The following is a 17515-nucleotide window of genomic DNA, read 5'->3' as shown; positions in this document are numbered from 1 at the left end:
ATAATTTCTCTAATATTTTGAAAATTAAAACCAAAAAGTGACACTGCAGAGCATTCTGCAAGTCAAAAGGAACAATCTCCCCTTCTTGGCTCTTAAATAAATTTTGAAAAACAAGAAGCGATTTCTCTAAAGCATGAGCTGGGTAAAGCCGTCCACATCTTGTCACAGAACACAGAGCTCATCCTTCAGAGCAGTCGTGCACCACACCTACTGATACCCAAGCTGACAGCTCAGAACGTAAGCCAGGAAGGCCCTCCTGGTGATGTACCCCCGGTGATCAAGCAGAGCCCTGGAGACCCCGAATGACTGCTGACATCCTGATTGCAGAAATTTCCCAGCATGAATCCCAACTTGCCAGCACCGAAGACACTGGTTTTCTTCTTCTTTCTCACATACCTGAGTTTAAAGACGCTTGTTACCTTTGCTAAGTACAGTTACGGTTTCTAAAGTGGTATTTTAATTACAGAAGGGTTTTTTCCTTTAATCTCTCCCCTTACCTCCCGTCGGGGGAGGCCTACAGAAAGTGAAGCACTGAACACTCTGCTTACCACTGGGATAGCATGGGTGACCCCATCCCCACTGTCGATGACGATCCCCGTTAACGTACGTTCGCCCACTTGTCGCGAGGTCCAAGACGCTGCTAAGGCCAGCACTGCCTGCACCAAAGACACGGAGACCATCAGCATTCGGGGAAACTCTTCCCAAGGACTGCACCTGATTGTTCTCAGGTTCAATCAATAAGACTTTTCTTACGAGTAACTCTTTCCCTTCCCTATCCTCCATCTTCCCCCCAAAATTCAAATTCCAAATTGAACAACTAACACACAAATTTTGTATACTTCATCTGGAGGGGTCAAGTTTTCAATAAAATAAATCAAAGTTTTGCAAAGAAAAGCCGGAGAGAATCACCAGAGGCAATAGCCTGTGCTATCTCCCAAATTAATTTTCTATGCAACTCCTTCTCCTTTTTCTTAGAAGGGACTGGAATATGCAGAAGACATTTTAGGAGATACTTTTTAAAAATTTATTCCCCAAGATCCCAGTCAATTCCCTTATACAGGGTGGCAGATAAATAACGACATCCAAAACCAACAAAAATCCCCACACTAAGAACAAGTAGCTTCAAAGGAAGTCCTACAAGCTCATGGAACCACAGGAGCCCAAATCCCAAAGGCGGAACCCTCTAGAGACATATGTTTTGTTTTAAAAAGAACCATCATATCAATCTTGTCATCCAGAGAAGAATACATTAGATTCTAAAGCATGTAAAAAGACAAAAGCTGGACAAGCTCTATACCAGCAGTAAAAACATGAAGATATAAATCACAGAACATGGTCTGTACAGTGTTTGAGTTCAAACCTGAATGGGGTGGGCGTGGTGTGTGTGTGTACGGTGTGGAAAAGGAAGAACGCACAGCACAATCTTACAACAGAGGCCTTGAGAATCACCATTTCTTCCACTATTAGACAGCTAAGGTCATTTGGGAATCATAAAAATCACTTTGTTTTTACCTGAACTGCAATGTAGAGTCCTGGTACATTAAATGATTCAAACATAATTTCTGCAAGATATTCTCTGTTTTCTGGTGTGTTCAGTGGAGGTTCTGTCTGTAAGAAAACATTCACTGTATTTAGTGTTCACCCAAATTTCATGTAACTATATCAGAATCTTGAAAAAGTTAACCTAAAAGCATGTTATAATTAGGATGCTGTACAACTTCCTGATTTGACAGGTAGCGCACACCCAGAGCATCCTCTAAAGAAATTTGTACTTAAAGAAATTGTCTTAAAGAACTTTGGCTGCGGGGCTTAAAAGCTTTGACACAGGGCTTCCGTGGTGGCGCAGTGGTTGAGAATTCGCCTGCCAATGCAGGGGACATGGGATCGTGCCCCGGTCCGGGAAGATCCCACATGCCGCGGAGAGGCTGGGCCCGTGAGCCATGGCCACTGAGCCTGTGCGTCCGGAGCCTGTGCTCCGCAACGGGAGAGGCCACAACAGTGAGAGGCCCACGTACCACAAAAAAAAAAAAAAAAAAAAAAAAAAAGCTTTGACACAGCAGAGTAAAGCCCTCTCTGAACACTTCTGCTCTTATTAACCACCCCAAAACAGGAACAAGTTAGAGAAAAGTGAACTCTACCTTCAATAACATAACAGCCAAACACCCTGAAACTGAAGAGCCCGGCAGCAAGTTGCCAAGGGTAGTAATAACCCCACCAAGACGAGTGAGGATGCCAAGAGGGAACACCAGTGACTTCAGACCCCAGGCAAGCTACATAGGTCTCCAGAGGGAGGAAAAGCAGTGAGCCTTGCTTGGAAAAAGACCAGTTTGAGCAGAACAGCTGAGAAGCCTCCCTCCACAAGCCCCACCTGCCATCAGAGCACAGGCCGCAAGGTTAGACGAAGCATCTTTGCCATCAGCTGCGAGGCAGAAAAAGCTGGGCAGAAGCAGCTTCACCCAGACACCTTCCCCCGCCCGGCCTCAACTCACACACACACCCTGTCCAGGAAGAATTCCCCTCATTCAAACATGAGGAAAGAACACAAAGAAACCAGCCAAAGGCCATATAAAGACACTGAAAGAAAAAGAGAGGGAAGAGGGGAAAGTAACAGGAAAAACAAATGGCAGGCAAAAAAACATGTACCCAGAAAAATGTAAAAATACAGCAGATGAAAATCATGATAAAGACATTTCAAAAAATTCAAATATCTATTTTAAAATAATAACCATTATCAAATAGGAGGAAATTAACAGGATTACAGAAAGATAAAAAGAATAAATAAACCTGCTTTTTTGTCATTCAGCAATAGGTTGTGAACATTTTTCCATGTCAATAAATATGGTTATACATCACATATTTAAGCTGCAAAACAAAGAAAGAAAGAAAGAAAGAAAGAATAAATAAAAATTCTCTGGACCTTTTGGCAAAAACTCCCACATTACCCTTTGTTATAGACTGAGCTGTGTCTCCCAAAATACCTAAGTTGAAGCCCAACCCCCAGTGTGACCGCATCTGGGGACGAAGCCTCTGGGGAGGTAATCAAGGTTAAATGAGGTCATGGGGGAAGCCCTAATTCGAGAGGACCAATGTCTTTGTAAGAAAAGGAAGAGACACCAGAGAGCTCTCTCTCGCACACGCACAGAGGAAAGACCGCATGAGGACACAGCGGGAAGGCGGCCATCTGCACACCAGGAAGGAAGGTCTCACCAGAAACCAACCCTGACAGCACGCTGATCTCGGACCTAAAGCCTCCAGAACTGTGAGAAAACAAATGTCTGCTGGGTAAGCCACTCAGCCTGTGGGATTTTGTTATGCTTAGTTCGAGCACCTAAAACACCCTGAAAGGAAAAGTACAGCCAGCCTTGGCCATCAACACAGATACGTTTGTAGCACTGGGACACATGGGGCCACACTTACAGAGTCTTCAGGGCAGGAAGGTGTGACCCAAGAATTCTACATCTGGCCACACTGCCAATCAAGTATGTTGCAAAAACAAAGGACCTTTAAACATGTAAGAACTTGGGAGAATTTGGTTCCTATGAAGCCTTCATGAATTAACTATTAGAAGATAAGAATGCAGAAAGTATGGCCAAAGACTCACAGTGAGCAATTAATCCATTTAAGATGTAGGAATACAGATTCTTCTTTCCAGGGAATAACAGCTATAGAACAGAATGCAAACATTATAAATTAAAACAGCAGAACCAGCATCAAGTTGAGAGGTACAGATGGAAGGAGAGGTATAGATGGAAGGAGAGAATATAGACATTGATATCCTCGTACCATGGAATCAAAAGATAATTGTCTTATTATAGAGTATCAGAGACATCAGTAAACCTAAAGTTGTAAATAGCAGAATAAGTTTAGTAACATGATCCATCAAAAGCAGGTGACAGAGGAAGAAAGAAAAGGTAAGAAAATGTGGAAATGTACCAACCTGATCACTAAGCACAGTAGGAAGTAATCACACCTAAACAAACACAGGTAAATATACAGAAGGGTAGTTACATTAAATAGTTTTAATGAATTATTATGAATTATTTTTATAAATAATAAGTCTTAGAATACTAATACATAAATAAAACATATTAAAACCAGAAAGCAAAGCATATAGTAGAACAGCTGAACTAAGGCCACACACACCTGTCGCACAGTGGCAGGCCACACCAGCCCGGTTAAAAGGAGAGCTTGTCCCACCTTCAATTTTACTAAGTCTAGAAAGCGATTTCCCGTCTCAGTGTGTAATGAGCACTGACCTCACAGGAGTCTAAATAAAGTGCTCGTGGCAGCACACAGCATGTGGTGAGTTACTGTTACTAGAATCATCAGCAAGTACCAGTGAGAAACTCACTAAAGACTAAAGTCTCTTAGCTAAGACCATGAAACAAAATCAAATTACATTCTCTAGGCAAGAAAAAACAAGGTGCCTCAGAGAGGTCCAAAGTCGGCGTTGCTTCCAAGATCAGAAAAAACCTTGGGACTTCCCTGGTTGTCCAGTGATTAGGACTCCATGCTCCCAACGCAGGCAGCCCGGGTTCGATCCCTAGTCAGAGAACTAGATCTCACGTGTGTGCCGCAACTAAGGAGCCCGCAAGCTGCAACTAAGGAGCCCACATGCCGCAACCAAGACCCGGCACAGCCAAATAAATAAATAAAATATTAAAAAAGAAAAAACCTAAATGCCCGTCACTAGGAACTGATTAAACAAATGATGCCACATCCATGAAACGCTACACTTTGCAGCAATTAGAAAGGATGAGCTTTTTGCGTGCTGGCATGAAACAATCTCTATGATAAACAGTTAAGTGAAAAGAGAAAGGCATCTCCACACTTTACACATTCTTAAATGTTCTTCTGTATCAACGACTTTTTTATAAAAAATCAAGGTGTATGGGGGCGAGGAATAGGGAGCTGTTCAATGGGCAGAGCTTCAGTTCTGCAGGATGCGAAGGTTCTAGAGACCTGTCACACAACAATGCGAATACAGGTAACACTCTGAACTACACACTTAAAAAAGGTTAAGGGAGTAAATTTCATGTGTTTTTAATCACAATTTTTAAAGGTTTTACAATAAAAAACAAGGTTACCACCATATGTGTATTTCATTACCATTTTATAAAACAAGATTATGTATAATCCATATGCCTGCACACAATCATCTCTGGTTAAGAACCGGTAAAGGTGCTTTCCTCCAGGAAGGGGATCTGGGGGGCAGCACAGAGCTGGGAAGGAGACACACGTGCACTGGAAATCCTTCTGCACCTTTTGAATTCTGTGCTGTGCATGTCATCGCTTCAAACAAATAAGCAAGTCTGGCTGTCAGCTCGCTGGGGCCTTTAGCTTAGACTCTTGTATAGCAATGATGGAAAGCTCAAACGCAGCACCCCAAGTTTTAATTACTGTGATTAGAATCAATATATAATATTCCCTGGATGGGAGAGAGAAAGCAATCTTAAGACATATGTGAGAAATAATAAAGTCATCAAAAGCAGATTGTAAATAAGGGATCTGAAAGTCACCCAACAACAACATAACTTATTTTAACATTCCTACCTCAGGGGGTTGAGATTAAATTTGTTAATACCTTAAAGCGCCCAGCACATAGCTGGCACTGTGTTATGATTACTATTTTAGATTTCTTGCATTTAAAGCACATGAGTAATAGCTGCACCTTCCAACAGTACTGGCTACAATGTATTTCCTTAAAGCACCTCCTGTCCATCTGAAAAAGAGGCCTAATAACTACCCCCTCCCAGGGTTGTTGGTGGGATTAAATAAATGAGTGAATAGATGTAAATACTTGGTGAGGGGAGGGGCAGGGCACATAGCAAGCACTGAATAAATGTCAGCTATACCATCAATAATGTAATTCACACCAGAAGAAATTATATATATTAGCTACAGAGATCTATAAAATCTTTTCTCACCATGAAGAGAAATGCAAGCACCTTAATAAGTTAACTTTAGAAACAAAGCATTTAAACTGAGCAGAGGGGAAAAAAGGATCAAGAGAAAAAGACTAAAAAGGCATGAAAAGTGTGAGCACAGTCGAGGAACATTTCTTCCCCACTGGCTAAGAGCTGCCTATTTGGTTTGAAGCAAAAAGTGAGCCTACAGGAGACATTCCCAGCAAGAAGTAGATTGACCCTGGCTCCTGGATTCTTCCGGGTTTAAGTCCAGTGTCAAATGAAGTTCCAAATATATCCCAAATGGATGAAAATTATGTATAAACATCAAAGGAAAACAGGTTTACTACATAAAAACTTACAGATTCGAAAACATAATCTACAAAGGGAAAAAAAATCTGCTCCTGACAAAAGCTTCCTATTATAAGGAAGAGTTCACAGTATAAACAAAGTGTGATACATATAAAACAGAATATTATTCAGCCCTGAAAAGAAGGAAATTCTGACACATGCTACAATGTGGCTGAACCCTGAAGACATTATACTAAGTGAAATATGCCAGTCACAAAAGGAAAAATACTGTAAGATTCCACTTATATGAGGATCTAGAATAGTTACAGTCATAGACACAGAAAGTAGGATGGGGGGGGTGCCAGGGGCTGGAGGAAGCAGGAAGAGGGAGCTATTCTTCAATGGGGTCAGAGTTTCAGTTTGGAAGACGAGAAAGTTCTGGAGATGGATGGTGGTAACGGGTGCACAGCAATGGGCATGTACTCAATTCATCAAACTGTACATTCAAAAATGGTTAAAATGGTAAATTTTATGTACATTTTATCACAAAAGAAACTTTTAGGTAAAAAAAAGATCATAGAAATCACAGCAATAGGAAAAGCAATAAAACACTGATATGTACAAAACACAGGACATGAATAGGCAATTCACGAAAGAGAAAATACAGCTAATAAACACATGAAAAAATGTTTAAGGTCAAAGTTATTAAAAATGCAAGTTGACAACAAATAATCAAAAATATTAATCAATTCTGACAAGAGTTCTAATAATGTGGCCTCTAGTACACTGAAGATTTCAGCGTGAAATGGTATGCTAAAGATTCAAAATTATTAATACTTCTGTACCCCCAAATTATATATAATTTTTATACTTTTAATATAAAAAATGCTAATATAGAAACCACTGTGCAAAGATTACTTCATATTACTTCTTAGAAAACCAAGAAATTGGAAACAAAAGTAAACATCTAAAAATAGTGAAACTGCTAAACAGGAAATATTCACTGGATAGAGGATTGTATAGCCATTAAAATGAGGATTATGAAAAGAGTGTAAGAAAATGGGGGAAGAGGGACAGAGGACACAATATTAAATGCAAAGTCATACAAAAACATGGGTGAAAAGATTAAATGAAGATATACTAAACGTTAATATTTATGTTAATGAGATGTAAAAAGTCCCACAGATATCTTTCAAATTTTCTAAATCACACTTACAGTTCTATAATAAAAAAAAATCTTTACAAGAGTTGTGAAACCCTGGGTTACAGCCTGTGTGTAAAGACCACAGAAACTCCCAATACAACTTCCTGATCTATTTATCCAGACGGAGAAACTCACAGAGGCAAGAAGGCAACACAGAGCAGAAGCAGCTGCATCTCGACATGGCTTTCCTGGCCTTCTGGCTGCCGATGGGGATGACACTCGCCACATCCAGCCAGAGTTGTGAAGACAGTTGAATGAATTCTCGTCTTGCCACTGTCTTCATACCTGTAGTCACATCATTATGGAAGGCACTGCAACTTGCCTACCCTGTACCCATTCTCCCTTCTGCCTTAATGACAGACCACTGATCAATCACAGGCCCAGAGGAAAAGCATTTCCCAGACTTCCTCATGGACAGGGGTGGCTAAGTGAGTAAGTTCTGGCCAATAAGAAGCAAAAGCTGATGGATGTGGCTTCTAGGAAAGCTCCTTACAGGGGTGAAGGCAGACTCAAGCAGTAGACTCGCTTCTGCTTGCTCTTAATGCCTTCTTTCCTGGAATGCAGAGGTGATGATGGAGCTGCAGGAGCCAGCGTGGGGTCACCAGGTAACCGTGGAATGAAAGCCATACGCTAGAGATACTAGAGCACAGAGACCGCTAATGACAGACACCAGGATGCTGCCCTGCCAGCACTGCCCTCCCTACTACAAATGTATGTAAGGAAAATAAAACCCTTAACTTGCTAAAACCAATATTTAATTACCTGCTGCCAAACGATTCACCATCTGTGAAGAATTTACATTAAAACCTACATACTTTTATTTAAGGGAATGTTTACAATGTAATTAGGCTCTCCTGGCTCCTGAATCAAATTCAGCATTATTAAAGGCATATTCTTATGGGTTCTGAGAATCATAATCATAAACCCATTTTTTCCTCAATCCTCCATTTCTTTTATGTTTACCACCAGTAACTGTTCCTTTAGGAGACCAATTTAAATGAAACTTTCCCCAAACCATTATTTACAACAAGATCTAAATAGGAGATATCAAGTTTTTCTTATTTTTTTTTAATACTGAAGCATATGATTAAAACATCACATGAATGCAAGTTACACAAACAAATTTATTCATAATAATGGTGAAACATCATCTGGTATGAATTCAAAAATAAAGAATTAATCCGTTCCATAAAACCAATCCATATTTCTGGATAAAGACAGCAAACTGAACACATGTACCTAATACTGTTCCACCCCCAAGCCTCTCTATAACTGCAGTAAAGAAACCTTTTTAAAAATATAAATCCTGAAGGGAGGGAGACCAGGAGAAGAGATAAGGTACTGTAAGGTGGAAAGCACGTGGGCCAGGGGTGACGGACTTAGCATACCCAGGGCTGTCAACCTTCGCACTGGCTGGTGGCTTCCGTACTGGACACAGCAGGTCTACTTCATTCTCAAGAGCCAAGAAGGCAACTATTACGGCGAGTCAGGACTTACCACATGTCATGGACCACATGTCATGGTCAGCTTGACTAGGCTAAGGGACACCCGGAGAGCTGGTACATCATTTCTGGGTGTGTCTGTGAGGGTGTCACTGGAAGAGATTAGCATTCAGCGGACTGAGAACAGAGACACGCCTTCACCAATATGGGCGGGTGTCATCTGAGCCACTGAGGACCCGAATGGAACAAAAGACGAAGGAAGGGCGGTTCTCTCTCTCTCTCTCTCTCTTTAAGCTGGGATGTCCGTCTTTCCGGCTCCTGGCTCTCAGGCATTCTTGATCAGCACGTGCTGCTTGCTCTTCCTCCTTGATTCATATTCAAAAAGTCTGCCAATCTCTTCTAAAGTTGTAACTCGATTTCCACTCAAGAGCACTGCAATTCTTTAAAATATATGCTTCTGTTTTGAACTCTGGGCACTTCAGTGTTGGAGAAAAGAGTAGGATTCCCATTTGCCATCTGCTCAATCCACATGACCGATACAGCCAAGTCTCCGAAACGTCTTGAAAAACGTGAGCTGTAATGAGCTCATTCTCACCTATATGCTCAGGCATCTGTTCACCGCAGCCAGAAAGAACAATTTGGGGGGCTACTGAGGGACCTTTAATTTAACCCCTTTAGACTCTCTTATACCAAAAAGCATTATCTGATACAGCAGTTCAGTAAATGTCTTCAACTGACTTCTAGACTCGGCCATAAATCTCTATACCTGCTTTACTCCCCTTGAACTATTCCATTAACTGACGACTAAGGGCATAAACCTGAAAGCAATGTACCATTCTCATTACTTCCTCAATCACATCATGCAATGAACTGACCTTGCAAAATTCAAAGCACAATACACAGAACACAATATCTTCTCTGTTTAATTTAATAAACTTGATTATTTCTGAATATTCATTACAGGTACTCATTTTTGGCAAATGGACTTTTTCATATTCACACCAAACACCTCCAACTCCTTCCGAGAAAGTGGTTTTATCTTACTAGCCTATAATGCCAGCGAAAGCAGAAAATAATTTCCTGTAGGAAACAATTCCTGTGGGCTGTGTCCTGGTGGTGTGTGTCTGCTCCACAGGCTAGGACTAAGCGACCCTCTGAGTGAAGCGAGAGGGGACCACCTGGCATGGGAAGCTGAGGTGGACAGAAGGAAGCTGCTGGGCGGCATGCGCTCCTGAAGTCCTGTCCAACAGGTTGTTGCGCAATGCGTGAGAGATGGAAAGACGCCAAATGGGACAGGTAGGAATCTGTGATCTGCTGAGGCTTTAAAGACAAAGCCACTCAGACACACTGTCAGTTCCTGGCTCCATTTATTTTACATAAACCACTGTAGACGCACAGGAGAGAAAACACATGGTGGCCTGTAAAACACAGTATTCACACTTGGCAATTCCTAGTTACGGCGATATAGCCAGAAAAAAAGATCAGGGCACTTTCAAGAACTTGTTGTAATAGATTTTAAATATACAGATTCCACTAACTACCATAATAGCCTTGTAGTTAACATATTTTAAGCCAGATAATTCTAAAGAACACTCCATATTTAACATTAGAAAGAACTACATAATTGGGGATCAGGGACCTTTTGACAATATACTTGCATGGAAAAAATCCAAAGCTAAATTATGGAGGTTGTAATGTGCAGCTTATGCTATGTGCAATTGCTCTCCACAAAGCAAGTGTTCTGTACATGTAATTAGTTTTAACTTAAAAAGAACATTTCATGGAAGGAAACGTGAAGTTGAGTCGAACAATCAGAACAGATTCCATAACCAAGAGATATTTCTTTTCATTTCTCTGTAATGCTTTGTTTTGTTTGAACAAGATCAATTAAGTACCACAATATCAGGGCCCATAACTCAGCTCAATTTTATTTTAGAGTGCGATTTAAACCCTGGCAAAATATCATCTTGACTCAGTTTCCTCTGCTATAAAAGAAGCAAAAATCAGAGTCATTCGGTTACTTCCCGAGGACATCCAAGTGCACAGTTGGTTTCCTACCCAAATCCATTCCTCCTTCCACCTTCCTTGCTGTTAGAGGCCTGTTTACGTACCTACCCTCTTGGGGCCAGGTGATCAGACATCGTCCCCTCACCAGCCCAAGGGAGAGAATCTTGATCAATCTAAACCTGTCAAGGTAATTCCATTCCCCTTGCAAGGCACCAGGCTAGGCATGGACGGATGGGGTAAATCTGCTGGGAAGGTTTCTAGGAAAGGGATTCTTAATTCCTAAAAAGTGCTTCTACCTCTGACAGCAAATACACCAAGAGGTGGTAAAGGAACTTGGGCAGCCATCCTGGGGCTTGAGGGGAACCAACACAAGAGGCCAAACTACTGAACTAGGCTGGTCCTTGCCTCCGTCCCTGAGCTGCTGAAATAACGAGCCCTGGAGCGGCCTGACTCTGGCCTTTCTGTTTCATGAGATAATAAGTCCCTTTTGGCTTTCAGGCATTTTTGTTGAGCTTTCTGTTATTTGCCCAAAAAGCACCCCCATTCATACAAACAGCTTTAGCAGGCATTAAAAACTCCCCAGGGAAGAACACCTTGGGTTTAAAATCTACGCAACTTGGAATTGACTGGGATATACCCTTCTTAGGTCCAGTTACTCACCATTAAAAAATAATGATCCTCAGGCTCAGCTCGAAGATATTTAAAAATCACTTGTTCCATGAACCTTTCCATTAGATCCCAGTCTTCAATTATTCCGTGTCTTATTGGCCACTAAAGCAAGAGAAACCAAACTACATCAAGCTTCAGTTCACATCAGTAAGAGCAACAGTTTAACAACAGCACTGGCCCGGAAGAGATGGAAGACAGCGAGTTGTTGAACAGTGTTCCTCTGCATGGAGTGAATGTTAATTTATAGAAAGAAACAACAGGCACTTTACCAGAAAGAGTCCATGACATTACTGTTTATATTCTACTCCACCCATTTCTAAGCACAAAGAATCATCTTAACAATGGGATAACAGATGGAAAAGCAGAGCTAATCTACAATACCATTCGATCTGGAGTTTGGGGAGTGGTTTTTTTTTAGAACAAATGTCTAGTTAAATAACTTTAGTGTTTCTTTTTAACTGATCAATCTGCAACTCTCCACATGACAGGTTAATTAGTCAACCTACAGGTTTCCACAGGAGCAGACCTTGCTTTCCACATAACCCAGCGGTCCCTGAGTCAACTCTGCATTTGTAAATTCACTCGATTCCCCACATCAAAAGTACCTTCATCAAAAACAACAACAAAGCCTCTTTTCAAACATAAGAATAAAATATATTCTACAACTCACAAGTACAGTTTCTACATAAAGCGCCACTTTGCATCACTCATCCTGCTGCTCTGCTCTTGGCTGTGCACTTACAGAAGCGAATCCCAGCAGGCGTTTACCTTTGTGGCATACGTGGGTTTATCTATGGCTTCGTCCCCTATGAAGAAGTCCAGGTCGTCGACACCCCTCAACACCCTCCTCTGGGCTTGGTCGACCACCTTTGCAGACTCTCTGATGGCAATACCTTAGGAAAAACAATACAAAGAGCCCATTACCATACTCATTCATTTCAATGGTCAAGAGAGGATGATAAAATCCCTATGTATGGACAAGTAAATTTTCAATATTACGGTTTTATTTGGAGTCGAGTGTGTTCATAGAAAAGACTCTACCAATGAGTACGTAAAGTAACACAGAAACAAGTTACCATGTTCCAGCATTATTTTCAGCATGGCACAAAAGAACTCAGCTGGTCTGCTTTTAATGCTGACAAAAGCTACATTACTAAATTTCTCAGTTTCATCTGAAAAAAATTCCTCAAGATAGTAAATGAAATGCCCATGGAGTATCAAATAGATTACAGATTTTAAAATATAAAATAGGAGACAAAATTTAAAATACAATACGGAAGAAAAGAGTAAACTGAAAAATGCCTCATGTCATTTTCATGAAACTCTGTCAGATTTAAAACATATTTTTAGTCTTGTTACCAAAAAAAAACCCTGATTTCCCATTAAAAGAACAATTAAGAGGTTGCTGACTAGTATCTGACAAAAAGAAAAGTACAATAATCAAACAATTGTATTATGTAAAAATATTAATGGCTTTTTTGAAACATTATTTTAATAAGAGCTTAACCTTGATACTTAGGAATATACTTAGTAGTAAATAATCATATAAAACTTAACTCCAGAATTAACATCTAATGAAATGTGGAAAGCTTCACAAAGATTCAATTTTCCATTTAAACTCCTAACCCCTGGTTAAACTCTGAGTTCCTAAAAACTACTCTTCATCAAATTTGTTCCAGAACAAATTAGAAAACAAATACAATTATTTTTAAAGGTAGATTATCTGAAATCCCCAATTTATTACAAATGAAGAATAGCAAGAAAGCTACGGGAGTGAATTTTAATCCTTTTTCTCAGAAAGCTATCTTTAAGTAACAGGCTAAAGAGGTGGAAAAAAAAAAGGACAGAAATCACTTTGCCCATCTCCTTTTCTCACTCCAACTCATTGCCACATTTAGTCTCGAAGCTTTCAAGTTACGAAAGGTGGCACAAATCTAAAGGACAGAATTTCTGCAGGAAATGCTGGGGGCTGAGCCTAGAGAAAGCATCCATGTCGGAAGCAGTGAGCCCATCAGGGCCATGAGGCTAAGAATGGGGCCAGAAAAGGAGGGCCAACACTTACTAAGGCAACCTGTGGAAACCAACACAACCCATCTCTGAACACCGACCGCGCCATCCAGTGGCGCACTGACACAGAATCATCCGATGCGCCAGTTAGCATTTCAAGGGCCCCTGGAGAGAGGGCTTGCAGCAGACCTCAAAACTCCTCACAGTGTGGCAGTGCCAGATTCCACCCTCTGGGCAAGACCAAACTTCACTATGCCCGAATTTAGAATTAAACGGCCAAGTCAACTTAAAAGACTGTAAAGAGACAACGACAAAAAGATCCTTCAATTCATGACTTCAGTCAAGTTTGCCAAAAATTTGAGGGCAATATATCGAACCAAGTGAAAACTCACCACCTTAAAGAAAACAATGCTAACCTTAGTGAGAATGAAGCTACCACGCTCAAAAATTCACCTGAGAACAAAGTAAATCTTATCCCTCCCAAAAGGGAGATGTAAGTACTCTGACCCCAAAGCACAGGAGACCTATGTTTTAGTGGCCTTTAGCAGCAGCAGCAGCGACAAACCATAAAGCGTGCTTCTTTTAACTATTACACGGAAGCAACTACAGCCATGAAAGAGAGTAAAGCTTTATAGAGCTTATATGCAAAACCTTTTGTTCATACCTGTGAAAAGCAAGATGTGGCCCAAATAGTCCTTGAGAACATGACGGAGAAATGTGTCTAAAGAGCAGCTATCAGTGAGCACCTCTGAGTATTCACGGAGTATACACATGACTCGCTGTAGCACACAGATCTAAATCACCCGCAGCTTTCTCCAGCACACCACAGCTTCCTACAGGACCCTGACTCAGGTGTAAACAAAGACGACAAGTGTGCGGAGAACATTAAGATGGAAAGGACAACAAATACAACAGATAACAGGATCAGCACCTAAACATTCCAACTGCTTACATACATGTGGCATCTCCATGCAATGGAATATCATGAGGCCACGAAAAGCAATCCAGGAGTTCACGAAGTGACCCACAACGTTCTCAGAGATGGAGCGTCAGGAGAAAAAAAGCAAGGTGCAAAATGGTGTCCGTGGTACGCCACCACTTAGGTAAAAACACGTCTGTGTATATTCGCCGGTACATGTACAGTTACCTCAGGAAGGAAGAAACCAGAAACTGTAGTTGCCATCTAAGAGGGGAAGTGGGTGGTAGAGAGTTAGTTTTCGCTGTACATCTTTTTACAGCATTTAATTTGTATGTCACGTGAATGTATTACCTATTCAAAGTTAATTAAATTTGGACTTCTGCTTCTGGAAAGATGGAGTAAACATACTTTTCTCTACTCCTCTCACTAAGCACAGCTAGAATCCCTGGACTTTATATTTGAAAGAAACATAAAAATGCTGAGAGGTGAAGAGAAAGCAGCAGACTGGCTAGGGACCTCAGGACCCAAGGAACAACACGCTGGTGACTTCCAGGTTTTCGTTTGTTTCATGTGTCCTACGCTGGCTGCCAGGGAAGCCAACAACCCAGAAACACCAGTGGGAACAAACACAGTCCCCAAAAGCCTGCTGTCTCCAGCCAAAGGAGGTGAAAGGGGCAGTGAAAACATACAACTGCCCGACTCCAATCAAACACGACAGAAAAACAAACCCCCCACGTGCAGTGTAGACACCACGCAGGAGCCAGGACTCATCCCACCCCTCTGCCTCCACACCGGGGTCCTGCCAGAGGAGGCCTGGTGGAAAGTCAGCACTTCCACCCCTCACCCTTCCGGCGGATGGTACCTGCAGAAGCCTAGTCAGGGGTCTGATCCCCCGCCCACACTCAGCAGCAACATGGAGCCCCTCCCCAAATGAGTGTCAACAAAGGCCAAGAGGAAAACCTGAACTTCAGCCCCAAACTGGCATTAACAAAGGGTATCCCCCTTCCCCTGCTGGAGCGATATCAGAAATGACTTGCCAAAGCATAAGATTTAAATAAGATCTGGAATCTCATAATATAATACCCAAAATGTCCAAGTTTCAATAGAAAAAAAAAACTCTCACCATAGCAAGAACCAGGAATACCTCAAGTGAAATGAGAAAAGATGATCAATAGATAGCAACACTGAGATGACACAGATAACAGAATTACCAAACAAGATTTTAGGAGCCATCATAAAATGCTTCAATGAGCAACTACAAATGCACCTGAAACAAATGAAAAATAAAAGGAAGTCAGCAAAGGAACACAACGTCACAGTAAAGATAAAAGATATAAAGACAAAACCCACAGAAATTTTAGAACCAGAAAACACAATACCTGAAATTAAAATGTCAATGGATGAGCTCAGCGGCAGAAAACGACAGGGGAAAGAGTCAATGAACTTGAAGACAGCAACAGAAATAACCCAACCTGAACGACAAAGAGAAAACAGACTGAAAAACAAATGAACAGGGCTTCAGGGACACGTGGGCTGGACAACAGCACATCTAATATTCATGTATTCCGAGTCCCAGATGAGAGGAGAAAGGAGGTAGGGCTGGAAAATCATCCAAAGAAATTACGGTTAAAAATTTGTCAAATTTGGGAATTCCCTGGTGGGCCAGTGGTTAGTACTCCGTGCTTCCACTGCAGGGGACCTGGGTTCAATCCCTGGTTGGGGAACTAAGATCCTGCAAGCTGCGTGGTGAGAAAGAAAAAAAAAATTTGGCAAATTTGGCAAAAAAAATAAAATAAACCTATAAATTCAAGGTTGAATAAACTCTAAAGAGGATAAACCCAAAAAAAAAATCCAAAAACTAAAGAGCAAAGAAAAAATTCTGAATGCCTCCAGCAAATTTCTCATCAGAAATCAGGTAGCCCAAAAGGAAGTTGCATATTTTCAAGTGTTGCGAGAACTGCCCACTCAGAATTCTATATTCAGCAAAATTTCCTTCAAAAATGAGGAGCAAATCTAGACATTCTCAGATGAACAAAAACTAACAGAATTTGTCACCAACATATCTACTCTAAAAGACTGGCTAAAGAAAGTTCTCTAAACAGAGAGGAAATGATAAAAGAAGGAATCCTGGAACATCAGGAAGGAAGGAAGAACAAGAGCAAAAATATGGAAATTACAATTACTTTCCTTCTCCTCTTGTGTTTGCTAAATTATGTTTGGCAGTTAAAGCAAAAATTATAATGCTAATGTGCTTCTCAATGTATAACCTCAATTAAAACAGAAAGGGAGGAGGGTAAAGGGACATAAAGGGAGATAAGGTTTCTACATGTCACTGAAACTGGTAAATGCTGACACCGCAGACTAAGAAAAGCTATGTACATATAAGATAATAACTAGACCAACCACTTAAAAAGCTACACAGAGAGAAGCACTCAAAACACCACGGATATGGGACTTCCCTGGTGGTCCGGTGGTTGGGACTCTGCACTCCCAATGCAGGGGGCCTGGGTTCGATCCCTGGTCAGGGAACTAGATTCCCATGTGCTGCAACTAAAAGCCTGTATGCCACAACAAAGATCCTGCGTGCCACAGCTAAGATCCAGCGCAACCTAAATAAATAAATAAGACACCACAGGCAACTCAAAATGAAATTCTAAAACATATTCAAGTAATCCACAGGAAGTTAGGTAAAACAAAACAAAGAAATGAAAAACAGAAAGAACAAACAGAAAAAGAACTAATCAATAATCACAATAAATGTAACAGTCTAAACACACCAGTTAAAAGACAGATATTGGTAGAGTGGATTAAAAAAACGTGACTGAACTCTACATTGTCTACGAGAAACTCTCTTCAAATCTAACAATATACGGGCACACCTGGTTTTACTGTGTTTTGCTTTTATTTAGTCTTTTTTTACAAATTGAAGGTTTCTGGCAACCCTGAGTCGAGCAAGTCTACTGGTGCCACTTCTCCAACAGCATTTGCCCACTTCATGTCTCTGTGCCATATTTTGGTAATTCTCACTATATTTCAAACTTTTTCATCATCATTATATTTGTTAAGGGGA

The 17515-nt window shown here is 41.0% G+C and overlaps 1 protein-coding gene across 19 annotated transcripts in view; it reads right to left on the bottom strand.

The window, feature by feature from the left end:
• ACTR3B (actin related protein 3B) overlaps positions 1 to 17515 on the bottom strand; it is a 272968-nt gene that overhangs the window by 230577 nt on the left and 24876 nt on the right. For 16 of the 19 annotated variants that reach the window (XR_013829937.1, XR_013829938.1, XR_013829939.1 and 13 more), the window contains 4 exons: positions 12288 to 12412; positions 11511 to 11621; positions 1513 to 1608; positions 549 to 656 (listed from right to left, as the gene is read on the bottom strand). Coding sequence is in view for 10 of the 19 variants with exons in the window: in XM_079932487.1 (XP_079788613.1) it covers positions 549 to 656; positions 1513 to 1608; positions 11511 to 11621; positions 12288 to 12412 (440 nt within the window). In the remaining 9 variants the exon portion in view is untranslated. The other 3 variants (XM_079932496.1, XM_079932491.1, XM_079932488.1) reach the window with 3 other exon arrangements.

The sequence above is a fragment of the Stenella coeruleoalba genome, assembly GCF_951394435.1.
Source record: "Stenella coeruleoalba genome assembly, chromosome: 9".
Lineage (NCBI taxonomy): Eukaryota > Metazoa > Chordata > Mammalia > Artiodactyla > Delphinidae > Stenella > Stenella coeruleoalba.
Note: the sequence above shows the minus strand (reverse complement) of the source record. Positions and strands in the feature narration are given on the sequence as shown.